Source organism: Toxotes jaculatrix, chromosome 16 (genome assembly GCF_017976425.1).
Source record: "Toxotes jaculatrix isolate fToxJac2 chromosome 16, fToxJac2.pri, whole genome shotgun sequence".
NCBI lineage: Eukaryota > Metazoa > Chordata > Actinopteri > Toxotidae > Toxotes > Toxotes jaculatrix.
This window is the reverse complement of record NC_054409.1, coordinates 6,599,375-6,627,294: the sequence shown is the minus strand read 5'-3', so window position 1 is coordinate 6,627,294 and position 27,920 is coordinate 6,599,375. Positions and strand designations below refer to the sequence as shown.

The following is a 27,920-nucleotide window of genomic DNA, read 5'->3' as shown; positions in this document are numbered from 1 at the left end:
TAGTATCACGCTTTGGTACAAGTGCTGGACGCCGAAGATTGGGCGCCGGGGCTGGCTCCGTCGTCTGTCCATTTGTCCAGGCTCCGACGTCGGGCGTTCATGAAGAAGTTGCTGACGGTGGTGAGTTCGAGGCCCAGCTGCTGCGAGATGGTGAGCTGCATCTCTTTGGACGGCCGCTTGTTCTCCTTGAAGATGGCCAGCAGGGTGCGCCGCTGCAGGTCGGTGAAGACCAGCCGCGACTTCTTTGGTGTGTTGTTGCGCTCCTTCGCTGTGTCCTGCTCCTTCCGTTTGCACGCTGCGAGAAGACAATGACAGAAAGACGAAAACGACACGAGAGGACAGGAGAGGAGGCGGGGTGATGGGAAGAGGAGAGAAAATACAAGTGTTAGTGTTTATATTATTTGAAAAACAGTTCAATATTGGAGGAGAATTTAGCAGCGTCTCTCAAGAACCGAGTCTTCCACTGTGTCAGTTCTCAATTGTGCCAATACAATTTAGGCACTGCAGTGATTAGAACACCAGAACTGTATGAAACACAGCCCCAGAAGTCTCAAACTAATCAGTTCCGTCACTGTTCATAAATCTCTAACCAGTAACACCTGTAACCTGTCTCTAATCACAGAACATCCCTCTGAGTGTAAGAACATCTAACACGTTGTATACACCTTTCTCTCTCTGTACAATATACAGAGTTTGTGGCCTCACCGTATCTTACTCATTCACAGGACACATGAACATTTAGAAGTATCTGAAGTACAAGACAATAGTTTTTGTTGATCTCTCAGATATTTACAAAACCCAACAAGTAAAATAAAAAAAAAAATTCAGATAAACAGACTGAGGAGTTTCTACATGCTGTTGATCCACCAGTCAGCTTAGGGCAGAGTCTGAGAGCCACTGTGGTGTCTGGCTCCAAAAACTGCAGCCACCTTGATCTTGTGATGCTATCGCTGCTTACGTTTGTGTGGACAACACAGCAGGTTCGGACACAAGTCTTAACTGCTTTGTGTTGTGGCATGAAAGTTAGCTGTGTTAAAATTCATTTAAAAATAATAAGGTGAATGTCTCATTCCTTTGACTTGATTTTTATAAATACAGTATTAGTTAACTGATGCTTTCTTTTTTATTGCCACCATGTGGTTGAAGAAACGTAAAAATATAAGATTTGTGATAAAGTTGTGCTGAACATTGTAAAAAATATACAGACTGACCCTTTAAAATGTATGTCTACTCTAGACTATTTAAGTCTATTTAAAGTGTTATTTACGTGTTCATGGACATTTTTATGACCAAATAGAACATCCACAACAAAACAATAATAATATTAATAATAACTTCCCCTCTAATGTGTCTGCTGGTCTATCTCAGTCAGTCAGTGAGGAGGAGGAGGAGGAGGTCTGGGTGCGTTTGATTTGATTGCCTCTCTGAATTAAGTATGCACGAGTCAGAGCCCGATCAATACAAATCAGGTTAAGGACTCAATTCAGTAACAAAACTATTATGTAAGGGGAAACTATCCTCGGTGTAAACACACACACACACACCACTTATCACAGCATTTAGCGACCTGGTGACAGATGCAAATGAAAGATGGCAGCTTTTGTCTCACTGCAGCTCCATGTCTTTGTCTGATCATAGACGGTCACGTGGCTGTAAAGCATGCACGATAAAAACAGATATATAATGTTTACACTGAGCGAAACATTCAAGCTACAGGCTCTGTGTTTTATGGCTGCACCATTTCATCAAATGAGAAAATTCTTCATGTCCTGTGCATCATTTTTCACACATTTGCCCCAAATTCAGCCTGACATATCTCGTATGTTTGGAAATGTTGGTGTTGCCACCAATAATGTTTTATCAGTTTGATGACAGCTTGGATCTAAAAACAGATAATCATCAACAAAACTACGACTTCTTAATTAGATTTTTTTTTTTTTTTTTTAGTTTAGAGGAAATCAAACCATATGTTCAATCCTAGGTATTTGTTTTAAGTCGCTGCACATTAAAAGCATTAAAATAAGGAGTTAATTGACTCAGATGTAAATGTTCCTGTGCCCCTGATTCTCCCTCTATTCTCTGGGTAAATAAGTGAAATGTTGAGAAGTGAATGTTGAGAAATGAGTATTAATCCTCCCTAACTGCTGTGGTTGTAATACAATTTGTCACTGACAGGTGGCACTATTGATCTCTGAATATGAACACTGGGCCCCACACACACACACACACTATATCCAGAACATGTGTAGTGTGAGTGTGTGTTGAATCATCTTGACCAACAAAGAACAGAGAAATTAGAGATTTGTCTGAGCCTGAACTGTCTGTAAGGAAACAGCATCAGAGCCAGTCTTGTCTTTTAAATCACCCACTGTATATAATGTAGATGTGCATGTTCCACGTGTGGCACCACTTATTTTTTATCTGTTTTCATTCAATTAATTTTACTTTAAAACTGGATTATTATTATTGATTTAAAGATGCTGTTCGACTTTCATTTATTATGAGTTATATTATATTAATGGGACATAAACATGCCAACCCCCGCCCCCCCCCCAAAAAATGTGCCACTGTTTTGTTTTTGTTTGTTCAGAGTCTAAACTTGAGTCAAATCTCGGACTTTGGAGCCGACTATTTACTGGATGATCTCTGTGATAAAATATCTGACTGTGAGCTGACAGGCTGATGGGTGAACTATTAATCATACTGTTATTCACAGCTTTTCCATTTGAGTCACCTCACAAATGTTCTGCTGACACATCAGCCTCTTTCTCCTCTGAAAGATTTCTTCTCTGACTGTAAACGCAGCAACAAATGGAAGAGTTGAAGTCTGTTACTGACTATTACTGCTGCTGTTACTAGTCTAATAACACTTATTGTCATGACTTCCACTGCGACTAAGGCTCTGCAATTCCTGTTGCTACAACTACTGCTACTACTGTAATTTCTCTTATTGTACAGACCAGTATTAACGCCTGTGCAGAGGCTTGGTCGTCCAGGTAGCACAAAGAGTGTGATAGTAAAAAAACACAGTTGTCGAATTTTGCCAATTTCACACTATTTATGTATGTCAGTATGTATGGCTGCTTATGTTTAGACCAGATTTAGTCTTCAATAACTTAAATGGAAAAAAAAGGGGGTTGTAGAAAAACTTCTTTGTATTTATTAATGAAAGGTATCAAAATCACTTTGGTCACTCTGCTAAAAACTCTGGCACTGGATTGTTTTGTATTACAACCATATTTGACCCATTTTAAACTGACATACCTCAATGTCATTTGATCTCAAATTCTCCAAATTAGTGCCCCGTAGGTCATTTGGCAATAATCCCTAATCATGTGTTAAAGTCATGTCTTTTTGTCATTTAGATATAGATTTAAATGTTCCAGTATGACTTTTATAACATCTGACAGTTTACAAACAAAAACATCTGGGACTAATTTAGAATCATATGCTCACAAGCCTAATGTGAACCAATTTGATGGATATTCATGATTTCATCGGTGGACTTATTTTTCATCAAACATAACAAAAGAAGCATCTCTTGAACAAACCAGAAAATGTAAAGAAATGTTTAAAATAGGCCAACAAATAAATAATAAACCAATGAAATACTATTTCCAACATCATAAAAAGATTTCAAATGTCCACCCTGCCCCCCCTCCCCTCCCCTGCATTCTGCTTACTGTAGCTTCATGAAAAGCAGCTCAGCAGCAGTTCACCCCAGACTAGGTTTTTTTCTTCTTTTTTTTAGGACTAAAAGTGCAGACACATCTACGTGTAAAAAGGGAGCAATCAAAATCACCCACACACAAACACACCGAGTCTGCCGTCAATGGAGAAAGAGCACGCTTGAGTGATTCAATCAGGCTTTTTCCCCCCCCCTGGTCGAGGTTACAGTGAGGATCAAATACGCAATTATATTATTCAAAAGGGGTTTACCGGTTTGAGGAGGGGTGAGAGAAAGGAGGGGGGAGGGGCGGGTATTTTTTAAAGGTAAGGGTGGAATCGATCGGATCAATGAGGCAGGGTTCCTCTGTCTTTCATCAGCTCTCTCAGTCTCTCTGGTGGACTTCAACGTGCTGCTAAATGCGTCTCTAACTGCAAACGACATCAGCAGAAAACACAGAAGATCACTCGCCTTCTCTTTCTGTTTTTCCTCTCTGTGTGTGATTCATGCGACGTGTTGCTCTGTCACAGTTTGCATCTCTTAGATAATACACAATCAGAGTCACAGTTCTCCTCATTACTGTAATCAGCAGTCATCGATGCATCATCAGTATCTGCCGAATCTTCATAAAATCTTCAGGACATTGTATTATTATGGCTGTAATCATCTGTGTTACAATAATAATATCTTGATTAGGTCTTGGTATTGAACCGCAGTACTTTTTTATATGGATGAAATGTGTCACTTATCAGATAGATCCTGTTTTTTTTTTTTTAATTCAACATCACTGAGGTAAATTTCTTGGTCGTGTTTAAACATTTAACATGAGACTTTCTTTAATTAAATTAAAATTTAATTAAATAGAAAAAGCATTATTCAATTTTTCAAAGTATGATTACAAAAAAGCATCCTTTTAGTCATCATCATCATTGTCACCACAATGATTCACATCAATTTCATGATATCATTGACTGAGTAGATTAGTCTAAATCTCTTTGTAAGGGGCAGCAGTCAGGATGTAGCAGTCAGACTAGTTGAGCATAAAAACAAGAAGTGGGGAAACAGCCAGCCTGGCTCAGTTCAAAGTCCACAAACACATCTCCCAACACCTCTAAACGCACTGATAAGCATAATTTTATCTTCTCTGTTAAATATATACGGACAACAGAAATGTAAAAATGACAGCTTGTGGTTTTAGGGGGGCCCCAGTGAGCATGAACAGCTCCTTGAAGTCTTGTCATCACAGTGAAGTTTGCCAGGTTTGGTACTATTGTGCCAGTGCCTGAGAGCAAAACCAGGACCCTTACTCACTGACCATGTCTGACAACCCTCACTGTTATACAGAGATACTGCTCAGAAGGACAGGGCGGACAGACACACTGCTTTTCTAAAGAAATACTTTATAAGAATTTACCCCCATAAACCCACCAAGTCATCCTCATCACATCCCACTCATCCTCATCCTGCCGGTCTCATCACCGCCATTATTTATTCTGCTCATCGTCACAATCATCATCAGTCAACCTCCTCACCACTGTAATCACTCTCATCACCACCAAAAAATCCTTATCCTTAGCCAGTCTTAGTCACCGCAATCAGAATTAGTCTCGCATAGCAAACGCTAGTCTCACAGCAACAACAATAGCTGACCACAGACCTTTTTGCATTGCTAACAAAATTTGAGGACGGTGGCCTGGAAGCAGGTCAGAGAGGCAGAAATTAACCACATCTGCTGAGAAACACGTGGTACATTTTAAAAACACAATCAGCTGTTCACAGCCATGGCTGGCCAAGAGGTCAAGTCTTCCAATATGTGCAGCTGAGAGGCTTTATTCCACCTTAAAGCCCCTCCTCTGTTCACTTGAATGGAGGATTGAGTCAAGTGCTGAATCTCAAGAGCTGGTAACACTCACTGCAAACACATCAATTATTATACAGAGGTTTTAAGAGTCAAGGGCTGCTGAACGTCAATAGAAACTTCAAGGTAATGTTTCATTGAAGCAGCCATTTGAAGTGAATACAGAGAAACAGAGAGGTTAGGGAGGAAAAGAGAGGGAACAGAGGGGGAGGAACAGAGAAAGATGGAGGGAAGAGTAGGAAGATGGAAGAGAAAAGTGGAAGGAGAGGAGGGAGGAAACAACACCATCAATCCCACAACATCAGACTTTCAAGTTTACTTAAAATAAAAAGTTTGGCAGTTTGTATGGACTCCCTCCTTGCCACAATCTTCAGTCAACTGATTAATCAATGTTCTAATTGTTTCAGCACTGGCTGTAATAAATACTTAAGAAAACAAAAAGAAATCCTGCTTAATTGCTTGATAGTTCATAGTGTCCATGGGCAACTACTCCTTAGATAAACCAGATTTAAGGTGGTGTCCCTCAGGATTCTATTTTAGGCCCAGTTCCAATATCCAGAAATACTTATATTAACCCTTGTTTAATTGCAAATGCCATACTTATTCATATATGTGAAGCTTTTTGTGTTACATTTATTCATGAACTGTAACAAAGAAATAAACGTTTTAGTAAAAGTTTAAAGACAGGAAGTGAATGAGCCAGTGAGCACTGGTTTCATTTTACACAGAGCGAGAGAGAGAGAGAGAGAGAGAGAGAGAGAGAGGAGAAAGAGGAGCTCGGTGGAGTCATTACACACTGTTTCATCCTCACCACACAGACAGATCACAGTCTGACAGTTTGCCCACGACAGCCTCAGTCTCCACAGCGCCATGCATGTGTCCTGTCGCTGACAGATTTATTCCAGCAATTAAATATGAAACAGAAATGGAGGAGCCAATCACAACACACTGACAGCTCAGAAAAATGTATTCCATATATATATAGAAAACATTCAAACACTGGGGCTGAACCTGATAATAATCTCGATCTGGGAGGAGAAAATGCTGAAGTACATAGAGATGTACTTACTATGTTTAAAGACAAATTAAATTAATGTCATCAGACGACTTCCTTTTTCCTTTAATTCTTCCATTATAAGAGCTAGACAGACGTGTGTAGGATTGTTTGGCCACGTACATATTTAACTTTAAGTGTTAGAATATGGGACCTATAAGTACACAGACACACAATGATCCAGGATGTGAATTAAATTCCTGTATTATTGAACATTTGCCTTGTTTAGCATTTGTCTATCACAGACACACAGAGGAGAACAAACAGCGGTAAAGAGAGGGATGAGATGAACAGGTAGAGAGTAAGACGTTAAGATAGAGCAACACAGAGAGAAATTAAAAAGACAGAGAGCAGAAAGTTTGGGGATCAATACAGCTGAATATAAAGCCTTAGAAGTCTGTTCGGGCTCTACACACTCAGACAGACAGGCTTCATTCTGTAAGAAAAAAGGATTTATGGCACAAAGGGCTGCCATCAGCTGGAGAGCTCTATCTGTCTCTTCATCTATTATCGCTCTCTCTTCTATCTACTCTCTCTTATGTCTCTCTCTGTCTCAGGATTTCTTTATGTGGCCTTTTGGATTTTACCTTTTACTTTTGTCTTTCATCAAGACCTCATCCATCACCTTCTTTTCCTCTCTTTCCTTTGTCTCTCTCCTCTACCATTTTTCCCCTTCTCTATGGTATTTCATTTCTGTCTTATCAATCATCCATCGTTCGTCTCTTCCTCATTTTCTCTTTCAACTCTCTCTTTTGACTCCATTATCTCTTTAACTCTCCTCCGCTGTCTTTCCTTTCCTCTATCTTTCTTCTCTTCCATCTCTTCTCTTCCTTCCTGTCTCCTTCCCTCTGCCTCTCCTTCATCTTCCAGTCCCTCCTACCTTTCTGTCTCCCTCGTCCCTCCCTCTCTCTCTCTGTGTCTCTCCTTTTCCTTCTCTCTGTTTCTTTTTTTATTACACCATTACCACTTAAGCCTTGGTATCCATTACACAGAGGGCATATAAGTGCAGGGTAAGTAGTAAAGTCACCCTTCAACATACACTCCGCTGCTTGTGTGTGGCGCCACATTTTGTTGCTTCGACACTCCGTCATGAGCCAGCAGGACTGAGTGATGTTTGGATGAAATTGTTAATCAGATATGACATGTGTTAAAGAGTGTGACATCGTCGTGGTGTCACAGGCGACTTCCCCCCCCCCCCCCCCCCTGAAATAATCACAAATGTAAACTGTCATTTAATCCACTGTCTCAGGCTCTGAACAGTTAGTCTGTCTAGAAGTGTTAACAATTCATTTCAGTCACATGATTTTCCTTGACGCCATGATCAGCGTTGGGTTATATGTTGTTTCCAAAAACTGAAGGGCTCATGTCTTTTTTTTTTTTTTGCCTGATATTTTATGCTAAAATTACATGAGAGCTGTGTTTGGAAGTAGACCCCCTCACTTTGACACAAGAATGTGTCAAAAATTAATTCCTTAAAACACACTGCACAAAATACCAAATTTAAACACCTTAATTCAATCTAAGGTGCCATTTAATTAATTGATGCCACAAATGTAAAAAGCTCTTAATTAACAAAAATATTTCCTTGATTTACACATTTATGGGTTTTACCTTGTCCTTGGAGCAAATTACTGGATAGTAAAGGAATTTAAGGAATTTTTATGTTTAATTTCTGCATACATTAGCAGGTTAAACCACCAATAAACCTATATATATATATATATTAATAGGTTTTTTAGTGACTCAATTTATCAGTCAAAACAACCACAGCATCACCAGAGAAGGACAAATGACTAAAGTGCCACCAAGCCAGTGAATATCAAAGCTAAGCAAGATTGAGTGTGTTTCACCAAACACACAGTACATATAACCACACACATACACACAGAAACACACAGGCCCACATGCTCAGATCAGGACATTTCAAACGGTTCAGTCAAGCAACAAATTACTGCAGTTGGCCATAGAGCACATTTGATCCAGAGACTCTAATACAGATACCACTGTACCACTACAGTACCAGTCTCTGCACCTTCTACTCATTTGGAACATTTGGAACAGTGCAGTATATTACAGAGTCTGCAGACTTCATGAGATGCTGAAGCTGAGCATGGCAGCCTGGCAAACACACTTGATGCATCATATCACAGCACTTAAACTCACATACACACACACACTCACACACAGATGTATAGAGACACACAGCATTGTAGCACTTAGCAATCAGCAATCCACTATAAGCTGGTGTATGTATGTATGTGTGTATGTCTGCGAGTGTGTGTGTGTGGTCGTGCTTAATGCACCACGATGCTTTCCTCTTTCCGTTTTGAGAAGATAACCGGAAATGGAACAACAGACAAAAGACACACTCTTTGTTTCTCTCTCTCTCTCTCTCTCTCTCTCTCTCACACACACACACACACACACACACACATTGGGTAGTAACTGAGTGCATGAATGAATCTGTAAGAATATTTCTCCTTTAACAACACAGCATTAGAGCGTGTGTCTATCAGATGATAAATAAGTCAGCACTAATGTTTACCTTCGTATTGATTGTTTGTTTTCCATATTAACCAATTAATTGTCTAGCCTCTGCCATGTTTAAAGCTGTGACAAGTTCCTGTCATCTCCATTTCATCTGGCCAAATGTTCAAAACCACAGTGTGGAAATCTGCATTTGAGAAGCTTTACCTTGTTGGACAGCTCTATGGATGGCAGCGTCAGTGTGTTGAGTGGTCCCCCAGACTGAGAAATATCTCAAAAACTGTCATGAATTTTTACTCAGACATTCCTGGTGATCCTCTGAAATCTGTCAGACCGACTGCCATAAAATGTGGTACCTACGCTCAAGTCGTTTATTCCACCCACGTTAAACCTTAGTGATAATATGAAGGGTCTGAGGGTGTGTTACAGTGTAGAACAAGGGGCTTCTATAGATCACATATACAGACAGACTGGATAACTCTGTTTCTATGACTGATTGTACTGAGGAACAAAGAGGGAGAGAGGGAGGGTATTCAGAGTGTGTGCCACTGAATCAGTGTGTGTGTGTGTGTGTGTGTGTGTGTGTGTGTGTGTGTGTGTGTGTGCAGAGAGATGCTTTATCAGTGTATAATCTCTATGTCCACAAGGTCTGTGATGACATCACCGGACAAAGGTCTCTCTCTGCCCGCTGACACACACTCACACACATACACACACACACTGTAATGTATCTCCACTTGTTTACCAGGAGAAAACGGCTGGCCAATCACAGCCTCTGGTGGATCAGTGATGTCACTGAGCTGATGAAGAAATGGCCTCAGAGGAGTTTGATGTCATCCACCTCTCTCTCTCTCTCTCTCTCTCTCTGTGTGTGTGTGTGTGTGTGATTTTTCATTTAGTCTCATTCAGCTCTGTTTGCTACACAGCCGTTTGTAACTTTGCTAAACAGACATTTATATTTTTAATAAAAAACATCAGTTGTTGATAAAATGAATGTGAGGTGTGAGTTACGAAGCCCAGTTTGATGCCTTGCGTTTAATTTATTGAACTAAATTACTGCTGACCTTTTCTGAACAGTCTAAATTACTATTCTTTCTCTCAAATTTATATACATGTACGCTGAATTGATGTATGACCTGGACTTAGAGAACAGCTGAAACAAGTCCTTAGAGCTGTGGGCCCATGACTTTTTGGCTTGTGACCTCTAAAATTCAATTTACTGTGGACGTGACTTGTGAGCAGTTCAAACAGAAGAGTGATTTATCCTTCCTTTCCTATCCTAAAAGAAATATTCTGCTCTTTCTTCCCCTTTAGAATAGAATAGAATAGAATGCCTTTATTGTCATTATACGTAAGTACAACGAGATTAAGCCACCACCAGTATCAGTGCAAAAGCAGTGTAAAATAAGATAATAAAAGATCTGAAGTATAAAATAAAATATAATATAAACTAAAATATTTACAAAATAAACAGACAGATGTGCACATGTATTGTTTATGTATTTAAGTGTGGTGTGATACGTATGTATACCATATGTATATATATATATATTGCACATTAGTGTCGCATTCGGTATTGCAACTCTTTCTTCCCCTTTAAATCATCTCCCGATCAGATGGATGCATTTTGAGACAGTTCTCCCCTAAAAATGATTCTATAGGTTGTCTGTGCAAGCTGCTTATTATGACCCATAGTTAGGTTTTAATTATAGGTGACTTCTTGCTGTGGTAGCAAAGGAGCAAAGTCAGGTGACGTTGTACAAACAGCAACAGAATATAGTGTCATTTTGCAACTTTCCAGCAGGCTTTAGCTACTTTCTAATGAAAGCAATTGTTTACAGCGGTACCACAACAATTTTAAACTACTACTATAGCCAGATATTTCCTTCAGGAGCTGATTGAGACCAAAGCAGAGCTAAAAGAGACTGAAGGCAGGACTTATATTCATCAGGTGAACTCTAATACAGCTACAAATGAAAGCAGCTGGATGTGTGTATAAGCGACTGTTGTCTTAAAGGCGATGACGTGACGTGTTCTGTTGTAGATTTAAATAAAATAGTGGAGGGTAAAGCAGAATGTAACAAATACAGGATCGTTATGGCAACATTATATTTCATGTTTTCATTACCCAAAGCATTATGGGGACTGTAGTGCCAAAACTCAGAACATTTTTATCCAAAACAAAAAAAAGAGAACTGACAAAATCCACAAATATTACTTTTCCCTCCCCACTGTCCATATTGTTTTAGACGTAGCCCTTAGACAGCACTTCATATGATATGATATGATTCTGTTAGCCTGTAAAAATGGTTAAAATACATGACAGTGAAATAAAAGTTTGGTGTTAAAAGTGAACGTCTCTTGGGAGAAAGTTTGAAAAACTGCAGAGAAAACATTCACTAACCTTTAACCTGCTGCATGTTGACAGTTAGGCTAAGTCAAAGAGAAGTTCTGTTTGGACATCAAACACACACACACACACACACACACACACACACACACACACTGACAGACTAATAGATGATGAGTTAACCAGCCTCTCAGTACCTTTTCTTATCAGCAGTGTTTTTTGGCAGCCATCGCCACTCTGCCTCACAGTGCACAGCTCCAACAGAGAACAAACACAGGTAGAAAGATAATATTCTCTGATCAATAGGTTGTATTGTAATTGGTGATTGATCAAAATGAGGTTGGGCAGCTATAAACGGACATGCTGGTAAACCGCTCACCGCTGTGTTTGTCTCCCAACGATCAGCAGAAAGCGATACAAGTTGATCAGATTTCCTGCCCTGAGAGATGAAAGACACTGAGGAGACAGGAACACAACACAGGAAGATGTGTCCACATACTTTTGGCTAAAAATTTCCTTTTTACCTACCCTGTTTTATTGTTTAGATTTTTTTTTACAGTTACCAGAAATGTTTTTAATCTTTATAGGTTAATATTTGGTTTACTTTATTACTTATTTTATTCCCTGTGATTATTTATTTCTCTCTTTATTTTCTCTCTATATCTATATCTTTTTTTTTCCTTGACATGTTCCTGCCCCCTCTGTCCTGCTAAACCTGTCTCCATTAAAGGCTGTAATATCTACAATTGGATCCCATCCATCCAATATGAAACATAATCCAATAACAGACAGATTCAGCTTAATGAATCCAGTTATGTGGCCCAATCAAATAGAGGAGGATTCCCTTCAAACCCATCTGTCTGATACGCATCAAACTGGCTGCTTTTAATGCTTTTACCACCAAATCTATAGGAGGTGAGCACAGTGGAAAATAAGAACAATCTGACCCTAAAATCTGTTATGTTTTCTTGATAAATTGGGTTTGGTTTTGAGATTTAAAAAAAAAAAAAAAAAAAAAAAAAGAGAGAGAGAGAGAGAGAGAGAGAGAGAGAGAGAGAGAGAGAGAGAGAGAGAGACGAGCAAGACTAAACTAAATAGTCAAAAATTCAACACAGGAGGAATTTTCAACTTCACTCACATCTTGCCTCTTTATAATAATCCTGCATAGAGATGTTAGCTGTTAGCTACAACCAGCTCCATTGTCCTGTTTGGTTAAAAAAAATCCAAGAAAAAAACTATTAATTGTGTGCCCTTTGTGTAGTGAGAAAGAAGCTAAGGGTGTGTAGGTCAGGGAGACCATCAGCTCCATGCTCCGGTGCATGCACACTCTTTCACTTGCCCGGTTATTAATTTGCATGTAATATTGTACATTAAATGGTCTCTGTTATTATTGTTATTCTGTAGTATGAGCCGTTGAAATGCAGCTTCTCTCTCTCTCATTCTCTCCATTGTATACTGTCAGCTCTCTCTCCCCGTCTCTCTGTCTACACCCCACCTCTCCCATCTCTTCCAGGAACTGGTCTGGATCAGGTTCCTGCGGATCAATGGAGATCTGGGTCCGCACCGTTTACGTTATCATTGCCAGTATTAATGCTCTTTTAATCTGCTCGGGATTACAGCCATCGATCCACATCATCCATCCACACGCACGGCCCGAGCTCAAACTGCTGTTTCACACACACACACACACACACACACACACACACACACACACACACACACACACACACACACACACACACACACACACACATGCACACACACACATTTCAGAAAAACACACTGACTCGCAGACAGAGAGAGAAACCAAAATAAGACTGGACAACAACATGAACAGGAAAAATATCCATTTACTTTTAACTCCATGGTCTTTTTATTTCAGTAAAAATTAGTACTTAATAATAGATTTTTTGTGTGTGTATATATATATATCATAGGAAATCTGACCTTGTGTTTATTTTTCTTTATCGTAACACTGTTTGTCTTTTTGTCTTTCACCATAAACCCTGCCTGCAGCCTGTCGTCCCGCCTGTCGTCGTTCATTACGCCTCCGGACAGAGTTATTTCAACCGCACGGTGACACCAATACTAATTAACCTGGGGGAGGGAGAGACGACAAGAGGGAGGACGTAAGAGAGGAATGACAGACAGAGAAAGAGAATTCAATTGGGGAGCGATGTCCGTTGGGCTTGGTCTATTTAAAGGTGCTCTGTGTGGCTCAGTAAATCAATCCTTCAAAATGTTTAGGATTTATTGTAAATAAATTATCAGCCAGTGCTTTACACATTCTTCCTGATACCAACACGACCCAGAAAGGGTCCACATCCATTCCAGGTCAGGTCTGGGACTGAAATTTCTACAGGTTTCCATAACTTTGGACCTGAGACAGAATACATACTGGAACCTTGAACAAACATCATGTTGTTTTCAAGTGGGTCCTGATAAAATATGGCATTTAACAAACTATCTAACACCAGATTTTGGATGCACCAAAACAAAATAATAGGGAAAAAAGACAATGGGCAAAGAAAATGGAAAATAAGATAATAAACTTAATCATTACTATGATTATTAAAAAGCTGATGTGAAATATTTAACAGAATTTTGAACCAACAACCTGATGTTAACACAAAACTTAGATTCAAAATAAGCAGAAGAAGCAAGAACCATTAAGTTTCAGATGGAAAAAAGGCAGCTTTTGAATCTGTAACCAACCATCAGTCAGCCAATCAAGATTCAGCTAATTACTGATTACAGTGTGTCCATTCTGTCTGATTTTGTCCAGCTGGCAGCCATGTTAGCTCCCGACTTCACAGCTCCAGTCAGATTACTGAGCTCTTCATGTGCACTACTACCACACACTGAGGCGAAGTGGCACAATAAACCGGGGTCAGGCACCAAAAAGATTGGATCCTACATTTCCCATAATGCAACTCGACAGTGACTCATATTGGATTCTAAGACCCAGGCCTTTCAAACTACTTGTCCCCAGTTTGTAACACACTGTCTGTCAAACCTTTTAAATCCCTGCTGAGAAAATCCTGATGACATCCTCAGTTATTTTCTCAGATTTGACAAAGCTCCTCTGGAGACATAACAAACATTAACCGACTGCTCTCACAGGCTGAACAGTATGAACCATGACAAGGAAACTGAACACGATGTGTAAACTCTGAGAGGTGGCTTTGTGAGAGCTGATTCTTTCTTTGTAAAAGGTTCAGCAATTTTCTAAAACAGCTGGATACTAGTTTTTAGCTAACATTACTCAAACACAGGGAAACAGTGCTGTTGTTTGTTGGGGGACTATTTTCAGCAGCGGAATAATACACAAGACCTCCTAATACTGATGCACTTTTGAGATGATTTGAGTAAATTGTGTGAAAAAAACTGATATGCCCCTTTTAAGCATGATTCATATTTGTGTTCCTGTCCTCACTGCTGGTCCCTGCATACTGTGTGTGTGTGTGTGCGTAGTATCGTGTAGCTCTGACTGATTGTGCACCGCCTCGATGAGCTCAGAGTCCAGGTGTCACGTTTGATTTGACCGCCGTAATAAAGCAGCGACAGGACCATTTTCTCCTCTGAACCCGAGCCGCCCAGTCGGGCCCGGCAGCACTTCTATTGCTCCAACACCGCCAGGGCACCGTAATTGGTGTGGACAGTCTTAACGAAAAATCACTACGCTATTCCTCTGATATTCTTATTGGGAGCTACAGTGAAGGTTGTAGAGACTCTGAACACACAAAGCTGATGTTTGGAGTTTACAGATTTGATAAAGAGGTTTCTGCTTTGCTGAATGAATGTGATGCAGTCAGTGTCTCTACATTAACGAAGCTGAGGGGAAATTATGCAGATGTTTTAGAGGGTCACGTCAAAACCCTGTGACTTTAGTCTTCCCTGTATTCTGATTTTTTTTATGCCACATGTTCTTCTTCCTTGTCAAAACCTGGTGCCTACATTACCCACAACACAACATGACTACTGAAAGTTTGGGCAGAGATTCAGGTGTGTTGTACTAGTAGCAGCTTTGGTAGCTTGGAGCTGCTAGCATCAGGCAGAGACGAGTTCTGGAAAGCTCACTTCTTACTTTTCAAACTTGCAGTCTTCAGCCTCCACTAACAACGACTCATGCGAGTGCAGTTTATCAGACTTCACAGCTCTTTCTGGAGACACAAGAGGCTTTATGCAGCTTTTTCTTCTTTTTTTTCCACATGCAGTCGTACTCCCCAACACCCAGACAACAGTGTCTGTCAAATCTTCTCACGCTGAGACACAAATAAACATCAAAAGTCTCCTCTCAGCAGCCTGAAATCCATTATTACAGATCAATAGTAGCCTGTGAATATGCAGGAGGTCAGAGCACAAACCCTGAAAACGGACACAAACTGTATTCCCACAGTCTGAAACTGTAAGAGCAGACACACACACGCACACACACAGAGTAACTGCTGGTAATCTGTGTCATAAAGCAGAGTCCAGCTCATAAATAATGCACTATGTCTGCTTGCAGCAGGATGCGTAAAATGGAAAATATTTAGGTTCAGTCATTCAGATTTTCAGAACAATTTAACTCTAAGTGGGCATTAAAGAATATGTCTTGTGATGCTCAGCATTTTTCTTCTTGTCAACAAATTCCATAAAAAGACCAAAACCAACAATGAACTGATCCTGCAAACAAGTATTGTGTGTATTCTAATCCCAGTGGATCTTAGCCTTCTGAGCCACAGAGCTCCATTGTTGTCCAAAAACTATTAAAAACACATCAATGAGCCACGCTCCTCCATCACCCCAAAAAAAGCCTTCCAGCTGCTCCAAATCCCTTTCTCTCCTCACAGGCCTTTAATGTGAAACATTTATAGGAAGTGTTGAGTTTTAATGACAGCAGCTTAACAGTGATCAAAAAGACTGCAACGTAGAAGCAAGATGAATGAATAGGAACAGGATTTTCGCTCAAAAGAGGAAGTGAGAGCGGCAGAGTGGTGAGAATGACATGACTGTGTTGGTGCACTGATGGAACCAGTGCTGTGGAAATGTGGATTGACCATGTAAACTATTAGAGCACAGGTTTGTTCATGCTGCAAACTGCTGTCTGTGCTCAGCTTTTATGTGAGCTCTTCTATTCTATTACTGATTTGAGCATCGTTTTCTTTTCATCCATAATTCACTGGCAGTCACAGGCATGCTGCATCCTCCAACCAAACAATGGACTCCTCCTCCGCTCTCTCTCTCTTTCTCTCTCTCTCCCCTCCATTTTGCCTGGTTAACCCGGCTGCGAGGTGAAGAAGAAGTGAAGTGAGCAGACCGAGGCGGGTCACGCCGAGATTCCCATCAATAATTCATTGGGCCGCTGCTGCCTCTGCTCTTGTGTTCAATTCCCCCGACAATCACATAATACCCCCCCCCCCCCCCCCACCCCCACCCCACCCAAAAGAGAAGGAGAGAGAGCAAGAGACAGGTCCAAGGGAGGAGAAAGAGATGGCGATAGAAAGAAACAGATTAAAAATGAGGCAGAGGGGAAGGGAGAAGGAGACTCAGAGGCGAGAGTGAGAGTAGGTGGATTTTCAAAGATTTTTCTTTTATTATGGTACCGTGTACTAATGTACAAACCATTCGTTGTCATCTTCTTAAAAATTTTGAATTCTTATAAATCTTGTAAAACTCATAGTCAATAGTGTACTTAGACTAGGTGGCGAAAGGTTTGTGGACACCTGATCACCAAGTGTGATGGCTGAACGGCTGAACATATCGTTCCAAAACCATGCACATTCATCTGCTGCTCACCAACAGAACCTCCACTCTTTTGGGGAGGAAGAGTCAACAAGATTTTGGAACTTGGCTGCAGGAATTTACACCCATTCATCCACGAGAGCTGTAGTGAGGTTCAGTTTCTTTATGGAGATGGATTTCTGTTCATTAGGTCTGAGGGGTTTTAGTCTGGTCATGAAATTAAATTGCCATTTTTTCCACGTTATTATTCGGTTTAACACTGCGTTTACCTTAGTCCTACCTACAATGCCCTGATTAATTGTTTCTCCAACGTTGGGCAACAGTCGTCAGTGAGCACAACACCAGACCTATCTGCTCTGTTGACCCTAGACCCCTGCTTACCAAGGTTTCACAGGTTGGAACCAGGCTAAAGGGGCCAGGACAAAACCATGAAAACCATCCCCCAACCTACACATACACAAAAGTATATGTGTCCACATAGTTTTGGCTATTTCATGTAATTATGGTCATACCATTGATGCAAATTTCAATTTAATATTCGGACAAGAATCAAATGTGGCAGCTAAATTCTAAATGAGTAGCCTGATGTGAGAGGTCAAAGGTCTCAAAGACTGTTGTTGTTTTGTTAGCTGTTACAGGGCCAAGTTTTATCCTCACAGTAAAATCATTTAACCCATTAATTGTTTAGGAAAACAGACACAATTGAATTGATTAATCAGCTAAGCACTCGGCAGGATTACATGAAAAGAGGCAGACACAGATTCATACAGAGATGAGTGGAGAGGAAGGAAAATGAAAGACAGAATCTAAAAGAACCAAGGAAGGAATGCGATGGGATTCACAACATTATTATTATGACACTGTTATTTTCACTGTCATGAACATACAGAACATGAATGCAGATAATGTAACAGCAGACTCAGCGAGACAAAAACCAAAAATAACCTCATCTCCCAGCTCTCTTATTTCTCTCTCCCCCCCTGCATGCTGCCTCTCTCTCGCTCTCTCCTCCCTGCTCGTCTCAGGGTCAGGGGAATATTTGCTCCATCTATTGTCTGAGTGTTGCAGCTCTGACCTTTGACTTCAGCTCTATTGGTTGCTTGTAGCGTTGTTGATCTAGGAATTGGCGCTCCCTCTGTTTCTACAGTCATTTTAAAGTCACCGTGGAGAACACAGTGAGCTGTGAGATGAGCCAAATGTAATGACTGGCAAAGAATAAAAACAAGTAAAACACGAGCCCAGATTAAAACCAGAAGGAAAAACAATTTTTATTTTTGTTTCTATGTAAAAATATCTTAACTGTGGAGGCATTATGACACCATCATCTCCAGCGCTGTCTCACTTACATGAGATAGATTTGGGACATGTTTAGCCTATCTCAGCATATATAGTGTATTCCCATTACAGGAGAAAAACAAGTGACTTGCCCGACATGTTTTGCGTTGGTTGCTTCAGCATTTACTACTCCAAAACTCTCGGTGGTGCTGTGCTAAACATCATCACCTTAGCTGCAATACACAAATATTTCTTTGTCTGGTCTTAATATGAGGTCAGTTTCAGTTCAGTTTCAGTTCTGGAAATTCAGAGACACAAGTAGTTATTAGAGATGCCCCAAGCTGGTCCTTTGGATCTGTATCAGGGCCCATCCAGACATAGTTCAGTGGCTCGATGTCGGCTAAAATAACGCAGATCAAAATCAGATCGTGTCATTACTGTACTGTGCTGTGTTTTGGTCACCTCAGCCTGATTCTGTTGCAGCTCCTCTCCTTTAAGATCGCTGGCCTCTACAGTGCAGAATCCCACTGCATAGAGTGCGTTAAAGTGAAACTTCAACCACACAGACCACACAGTCTGTCTAGCTAGCAACATAGAGTCTCACTTTTTCTATTTCCACACCTGTTAACACCATGTAAATCAGACAGAACTGAAGTTCTTATAAGTGTATGTTTTGTACTTTTGATGGAGCTAATTCAGCAGCTACATCAGACACAGCGCTGTGGGAGGGGCTAACAGGCCTGGGCCCGCCCACATGTATAACTGGCGCATCTCATCTTTGATTTTTGCAGCTTTTAATAAATACAAACTGTGGTGGATAAATAACGAGCTATCTCAGCACTAAAAATTTAAAACGTGTCATAATCATCTAGAAGCCAGTCACCTTTCATGGTATGATGCCAGCCATTTCTGTTTTAGCGAGACCACTGGTTTGAAACCATCAAAGGAAGGCAAACAGTATTAACCTCTGTAATTAAAAGGCCCAGCCAAAATTACTGTGGCCAAAATTGAAATCCTGGCACTGTGCCTCAGACACCCCCTCCCCCCCACCCGCACTCCCCCTGCTTCTGGTCCTTGAGTAAAAACCAGCCCAAACACATCCTCAACCAGGCACAAATGACTTCCCAATATGTCAGAGCCATTAATCGACATCTAATAATCTTAGAGTTAGCTTCCAGGTTGCAGCCTCACACTTGGCTTTAGTCAACAAAACTGACTTTTGACTCTTGGATTGGTGACTAGTTTCCAGTAGATACAGTGTGTAAATCAAAGAGCTTTTTAGATTGTTGATCTCTTAAATTAAAAAGAAAACAAAGGTTTTATAGGGACGCCTCGGTAGCCTAATGGCTAAGGTGCAAACTGCAAAGTCTGTGGTTCTCTCCCAGCCAGTGGACCTTTGTTGCATGTCATCACCCTCTCTCTCTCTCTTTCTGTCTGTCTCTGTCTACATGCTGATCCCTCTGAAAAGCAAAACAGCCTTTTACATGCAGCAGCCAGCGAGTGCTTTCTGGTATTAGAGGGAAAGCAGATGATGAGTGCGGCTCCATACTCCAGTATGACTACGAGGCTGTTCAGAGTGTATCTGTATGCCTCCGCATTTTATAACACACTCATGTACAGATCACATGAATGCTCCCCTGCTCTCCTCCAGCTCCACCCTCACTCCAATCATTTCTTACTAACCTATACCATCACACAGCAGCCCCAAGAATCAAAGAACCCATAATGAAATAACAGTAATGTCCAGCAGAGATAACCTCCTCCACGTCAGCATGTGTACAAATTTAAAACATGTAGGTTTGAACTGGACCAAGTCAGACCAGTATCTATTAGGCAAAGACTATTCAGACAGTTAAAACCAGATTACATTTATATAATAAATAATGCTGCTTCTGCCTCACTTCAAAAACAGCCACACTAAATTCGAGATCAAAATCTAAAACGATTCTGAACAGATATTACCACCAAACATTGAAATATGATGCGGCCACAGAATATCAGAAGATTCAGCAGGATGTGTCAGATGAAACTGTAGCAGATACTAAAAAAAAAAAAAAAAAAGATTTAGAATAGGGCACAATCTCCATAAACATGCTGAGACCCTGTGGTATAATTATAGAGATACCATGGGGAATAAAATAAGTATACTGGTGATATCATAAACAAAAACATTTAAATATTGTTTCAGGAATAATGTAGGAATATTATATAATGTGTAAAAAATGATCACTGTTCTATTTACTAAAGTTAATATTCACCATAAAAAAATTAAAGGATTATTATTATTATTATTAGATTTCAATTAATGTTGAGAGTAATACTGAATACGAACTCAGACGCCATGAGTTCATAAAGCCTGTAATTTTAGAATTATTACAGAGGCATTGCATTGATATTTTAAAAGTTCCTACATAAAATATTATGGGAATACACTTTGTAGCATACATAATATATCTTCACTTGTCAGAAGGAACTCAATAAAATCAACTAATACCACTAAATATATTCAGAATTCACTGAATCTGCTCTGTCACATTTCTTGTCCACATTTCTACTTATCTCTGGTCTCTGATCTGCTTCTTCTCAATGCTAAAGTTCCTTCCTGGGGATCAACAGATTTTTTTTATTTATCTTATAGCAGCAAAATTATTGATACTCTATGAAATATAATGACACAATGAGTCATGTCATTTCTACGATTATTATAGAATTAGTAAAATCGTTTTAAATAAAAGCTCTCCATTTAGGAACGTTTTAGGAATGGTATGGTACACGGTAAACTCCACATAGGATGTGTCCATGAAATTAACAGTACATTTTTATTATATTTTTTATTTAACTTATATTTTCATATGTTTTCTATGTAATTTTGACATGTATGTTTTGAAAAATGTAAAATTGTAACAGTCAATGTTATATAAGCAGACACACTTTACTTCCTACAGAAAGCCTACTGCTTTACTGCTGAGAGGCCTGGAATTATATACATTTGAAAAACATATCGTATTGAAAATATGTCCATAGGAAATGTAGCTGGAGAAGATAAAAAGTTTGTACTAAAGGTTAATTGCTGGACATATTATTGTGATACCAGTTTAAACACACCACAGGCTGACTGCTGCCTGAAAATACATAAAAAGTATTATTAAATTGTATTTTAGAAATAACAAAATGATACACAGTCCAATCAAATCCATGAAGGTCCAATATGAAGCCTGAACTTCTCATTAAGTGAGAAAAACAGTATTGTCTGTGTATATGTTGTCATCTTTGTGACAGTACGTTTTTAGGGTAATTTCATGATTTTTTTTTTTTTTTTTTGTCTGAACCCATGAAAAGCGTTCGAACCTTCAGTTTATCTGAGAACTTCAAAATCACAAATACAGAGACACGTGGTTTTCACTGGACAGCAACAAGAAAACCAACAGAGAATTCTCACTTCATATTATTTCAAATACTTCCTGCAAATTTTTCTCATTTCTATTGGCATAATCTTAGAGGAGGTACGCAGTACACTGCCCACTGAATAGGAACTAATTATAGTCATAATTTGATGATGATGATTTTACTCAAATTATTTAACTGTTACATATAATATTTATTCCAGTTTATTCCAATACCAACCACACCACAATTAATGTGAATACATTTTCCCCTTTTGCCTTTGTTTAGTGAAGTCTTTATACTTATATCTTGAGGGCCATTTACACAAGACTGTTCCATTTTGCTTGCTATGAGAAATTCTGGAGTACAGGTATTTTACTTCAAAGAATCAAAATAAACCTGAGAGTGGGGCACAGTCAAACTGTGGTTTGTTTAAAACTGGAAAATGAATGTATTACCCGTAAAGCTCATGATATTCCCAATGATCCTAAGGTAACTTTTCTAGGTGTAATTCCATCTGTTTATCATAACCCCTGCTAAAGGGGCAGCAGCAGGTTAGATGTATCACAGCTGGATGGTTGAAACATGACTCCACCTCAAACAACATATAGATCCAAAAATGTTTATGACTCACTGTAACTGAAACCAAGCAAATAAGATTTGTCGCTGTCCAGTGAATCTTCTGTTATTGGTTGAGAATTTTTTTTTTTTTTTAGATATGCGCAGCGCAAAAACAGCTGGAAACTGGATTTTAAAAAATGATGTGAAACGGAAATTATTTTGTGTTTATACTGTAAAGGTTGCTGAGCTTGAATTTAAGTATAAGGGAAAATAATGTAGCAAGGAAATGTGGACACAATTTTGAAATTAACTCAAGACACACCAGACCCATTAATGCAACGCTGAAAAAGGGAAACAAACTGGATTCAACATTTACTGAGCTCATGTTACTTTTATGCTGCTTCACACTAACTGCATATGAACTAAATGATGCTGTTAAAAAACAGTTCCTGAAGATGAAAACCCCAATTGGCAAACAAATTCTTCCACACTGGTTAAAGTCCAATAATATATCTGGTGAAAGTAAATGCTCTTAATCACCCGTGCCTTTTACAGACAATGTAAAATTAAAAAAACAAAACAAAAAAAAAAAAAACATTTATAGCTCACAGATTTCAAACTCTGCATTAAAAACACCTCTGTTTAACACATCACATTTACTATAAATTCACCACAGACAAACTCAACCCCACCAACAACATTCAGCTCTGTTTATGTTACAGTATTCCTGCAAAACTGAATATAATCCACTCTCAACCTGATCCTTAAAAGCCACCTGATCCTTTTTATTTTTCTCCATCCCTGCTGCTGCTGCTGCTGCTGTCCCCCTGCAGACAATAGAGGCTTGTTGTTGGGACAGAAACCCAGTTCCTCACTAGAGGGGGCAACAGACCCACTGATCCTACAGACCTTCATGTTTATGTCCCAGCCTTCTGATCACCTCGAGCTCCTCACCATCAGACACAAATCCTCCTCCGACCCTCGTTGTCTGCTCTGACACCTCTCTCTCTCTCTCTGCTAATGCCATAGCAATACAATAAGCCTTTAACAGGCTAATGGCAGCAGTAACAGCAGCTGAATAATACAGTCCCTTGAATAGAAACATAATGCCACTGACCAGCCCTGAAAATAAACATTTTATACCAGAGATTTAATTAAGCCAAAAATAAAAAATGAAAACAATACTTTCAATGTGAAAATTCCCAAATTCAAATAATTCTTTTTAAAGGAAAGCACTGTCTTACCTATTTTTCCTCTTTCCCTTTCTTTTCTTTTGTCCCCAGGGGAAAAAATATTAATAATATATTTTAGGGTGAAGCCTTTCTGATATTAATTTGGCTGAAATTTGGAGCGAAACAGTGAACTGATAATAGTAAAAGTGCAGTGTTTCCTCCTCAGGGATAGGAAAATAAAAAAATCTGGGTTACTACACAGCGCAGAGAGAGAGAGAGGGGGGGACTGTTGGAGGGAAATCCCATGACCTTGTCATTTCGTATCGATCTCTTTTTGTTATTGATCAATAATGGTAATCATAACACCAGTGATTCTAAATAAATTTCATTCACCCAGCCTAAATTGGAGCGCTGTGCTGGAGAGGAGACACCAAAACAAAGCCAGCAAAAGATGAAAAGTCAGAACAACATTAGTTTTTTTTCCTTTTTGGGGGGGGGTTTAGATTTTTAATGGGGTCGGTTTAAATTTTTTTCCTTGTCCGCACGCTCAAAGCAAACCAAAACACCAGCGTGGCACCGCAGTTTGTTTTATTTTCCGCTCTTACCTGCCAGTCTGAGGGCCGACATCCTCTGAAACTCGGGCTCCTGCAGCCACTTCCACATCCTCCTGAAGGTCTCCCGGCCTGATTTTAGTTTACTCCAGGGTTTGGGGTTCCTCAGCAGGTCCGACAGGGTCCCCTGGGAGCGGCACAGCACCCTCTGGGCGAAGATGGCCTGGGGGATGCTGTACCTCTTCAGCTCCGCCGTGATCCTCTGCGCTACCTCCTTGGTGTTGATTTCCTCCAGCTGCCCCGAACTGTTCCCCCCCTGCGTCCCCGAGGAGGAGGGCGGTCTTTCCCGGGTGGAAGCCAACACGGGCCCGTGGGATGGAGACTGGAGGTGGGGGTGGGGGTGGTGACCCGCCGGGGAGGTAGCCGGGTGCCCCGGGTGGTGCATCCCGTTCAGGTGCGGCATCATCCCGGCCGTCGGGCCACCGAGGCCTCGGTGCTGGTGGTGGTCCCCTCTGGCCAGCATGGAGGCGGTGTGATGCGCGTCGAAGTTAAGCATCTTGTCGTGGCCTCCGTGCGTCGCCGTGCCGTAATTGTGGAGACCCTGTTGGGTGTTGTGTATGGAGCCCAGGCCGTTGCCCAGCACCGGAGACAGACTCTGACCCATCCCGGACATGTGGTCCTTGTGGTAGGGGCTGTAGAGGTTGTTCATGCCCGGTAGTCCCCGCTCGTCCCGCATCAGGGTGAAGCTCCCGCTCACGTTCCCGGAGAGCCGCTGGTGGTGGTGGTGGTGATGGTGATGATGGTGAAACTTGTCCGACACGGTGGAGATGGGGGGCAGCGGCTGCAGCGGGGTTAAGGTGGTGTAGGTGCCGCTCATCCCCATCCCGGGAGAGGACGTGTCGCAGGGCACGCTCATGGCGTGGTGCAGCGGCAGGGACAGCTCCGGCCGGTACTCCCCGCTGCCGTCCAGTATCGTGGCCATGCCGGACACCATGGCGGAGCGGGATGACGCGGCGGCGGCGGCCAGGTCCTGGTGTATCCGCAGGGTGGACGCCGCCGCCGCCGCTGCAGCCGCCGCCGCCCCGGGTCCCCCCGCCGCTACAGAGGAGCTCCCGCGGCCGTGGTGCGGGCTGTGGCCGCTCATCAGCTCCGCATCAGGGACCACGGAGCTCACCGCCACCCCGCCATGCAGGCTGCCAATGCCGTCCATTGTCATGTCCGTGTTCATGGCGTAAGCGTCCAGGTCCTTGGCCAGGCATCTATAGGCGTTAGTGTAGGCAGTCTTCATTCATCTGTCCTCTCAGTCCATCAGGTCGAGCGGAATTATCTCTCCTTCTCCTCCTTTCTCTCGCTGCTTCTCCCCTGATGCGCCGGGATGGGTCAGTAGCCGTATTCCCCCTTTTCCTTCACTCCCTCGGTTGTTCCCCCGTTCTCCTAAGGCCTCTCCAGCTCGCAGTCTTTGTATATTTTACCCGGTTTGTGCACATAAAAAAAAGTGTTTTTATCTCGATCATACGGGCCTGTGCGGTGGCTCCCCCATATCCAGCCCTCTCCTCCTCTTGTGTTACTCTGCTCCTCAGACGGGAGCTGTCCACGGTCCCCTAGCCGACCGCTCAACCCAACATGCTACGGGAGGAGGAGGGGGAGAAGCGGGTTCGGACGGTGGGGCGTCAACCGCCTGACTGACGGTGCGTCGGACCCAATCAGAACGGCCGGAAGGCGACCTGAGGGCGTGGCGCACGGACCAGCTGACCAATCAGCGTCTTTGATGATGCAGCAGTGAAGCTGCTCTGGGTGGGTTATGAATGAAACATCAATATTGTATAGTATTTCTATGATACTCTTAATATCACTATACTCACTTATCTGTAGGATTTATACATGAGCGCAAGGTGTCCATATTATGATTTATTTTCTCAGGTTATGTCCCCATTTCATATCCTGATATTTAGAAATCCAATAGAAATTATCAATATTTATTCCTATAATGTTTCTGAGATACAATCATAAAGATTTGTAGTGTGTACATGGCACCAAATGAGATCAGTGTTTCCTCTTGGCTTTGAAAGGAAAACAATCTCTGTGTGTGTCTGTGACATTTCTTTACATATTGATTTGTCTGTTGCATTTATTTTCACCTGTGTTGCTCCTATGATAATCTGGCAAATTCATCCTTAAATTGGAAAATCTACAATATGAGCTTCCTGTGGTATTATTTACATAAATATTCCGTAATTGAAATCTTTTAATAAATAAAACAAAAAAGGAAAAAATAAAAGGAGGCAATTAAAAAAAACATAACATAAAAATTATACTGAAAATTCATAGTAATGACTAATATTCTCATCATTTTGCTGTAAAACTGTTATAATGATTATGAATTATAATTCTGTTATAGTGATTTTCCGTGTTATGGTCCAACTGAGCAAAATTCCAGGCTACTCATGAGAGTCACAGGGAAATGAATGTGAAAGTAATTCAGTCTTTATGCAGAAGACCTGATGGTTGAAGGCATCCTGCAGTGTCTGTGCTGAGAGCCAGGGATGCACATTTACATCCTGCAGATGTAAATGTTTGTGAATCAGACTGAAACCAGCGTTAATCTATGAATTCTCTGCTGCTTTTCCTTGTCCTGCGTTGCTGCTCCTGCAAAGAAGCTATTTGCCCACAGGGATCATTAAAATTTGATCTCACCCCTCATCACCTGCTGCCTCTGATTGGTGAGTTAAAGTAAGGCGACAGGAAACAACACATGATAAACACACGATGGAACCTGAACTGATGTGTCAGGCAACTAAAACCTTAAGGTAATTTTCCTTTTCTTTTTTTTTGTAGCAAAGCTCCTGCCTCCATGTTTGTCTGTCATTTGTCTTCAGTGTTGGATTTTTACCCCAACATGTGAACGCAACTTGAAGACAGATAGAAAGTGAAAGTGATAGAAAGAGACCTGTAACATGCTGTATCTCATCCTAACAATAATACAGCGCAGCCTATCACGTCATGACATGAACACTTCATATGCTCTGTAACACAACATAATGTTGCATAATGTAACATGTCATGAAATGAAACAGCATCTCACACAGTGTTGCATTTAATGTCATAACATGGCGCAACAAAACATGCTAATAGCATGACATGATATCACATGAAAGAACGACACAACATCATGTTGTGACATGACAACTTACCATGACATCTCATGACATGATACAACATAATATAATGAAATGTTCTGTTGTGTTATGGGACACGTTAAAGCATGAACAAAACATGTAGCCCAGTGTGACATGTGTGCAGTGTTGGGCAGATGTTTGCAGCTGTTGTAGCTCACAGTGTCAAGTGGGGACTGCTGCGGTGTAAATGATGTGTTGGTGCGCGTTGGGACTCTATCGACAGTCCCTGGGTGGAGTGATGAGCGTGGGAGCTGCACTGAAAGAGCATTATGGCCTGTAGCCTGTTCACTTTACAATTCATTACACTTCCAAGGACAAATGACTGCTTAATAACTGTCTGCCTCTCTCTCTCTCTCTCTCTCTCTCTCTCTCTCTCTCTCTCTCTCTCTCTCTCTCTGTCTGCCTTTCACTCACTGATCCATCATCATGAAACAACAAGATTAAAAACAAGTAAAACAACCAGACACTTATTTTATATTAAATTACCAATAATTCCACCTTCTGTGTAATGTAAACACAAACAATTATTGTACATTTTTGTGGTTGGCTTCTGCTTTTTTCATTTTTTCCCCCACTTCATTCATTTTTTTGTTTTTGATTTTCACTTTGGGAGTGGGGGATTATTTTGTGTTGTATTGCACAAACCAAACAGCAGCAA

The 27,920-nt window shown here is 40.9% G+C and overlaps 1 protein-coding gene across 1 annotated transcript; it reads right to left on the bottom strand.

Annotated features, from left to right (window-relative positions):
* onecut2 (one cut homeobox 2) lies at positions 1-26,381 on the bottom strand. The gene is made up of 2 exons (XM_041059031.1): positions 24,141-26,381; positions 1-295 (listed from the first exon to the last, which is right to left on the bottom strand). Exons 1-2 carry the CDS (start codon positions 25,372-25,374, stop codon positions 6-8), a joined length of 1,524 nt encoding a protein of 507 aa, XP_040914965.1. The 5' UTR covers positions 25,375-26,381; the 3' UTR covers positions 1-5.
* Between the last annotated feature and the right edge of the window lie 1,539 nt (positions 26,382-27,920).

What these genes read in the sequence shown, in the direction of transcription:
- onecut2 (XM_041059031.1), bottom strand. Translation starts at nt 25,374, where the DNA reads ATGAAGACTGCCTACACTAACGCCTATAGATGCCTGGCCAAGGACCTG. An exon ending in GTCGGCCCTCAGACTGGCAG is followed by an intron (nt 296 to 24,140) that starts GTAAGAGCGGAA and finishes GTCTTCTCGCAG; the next exon opens with CGTGCAAACGGAAGGAGCAG.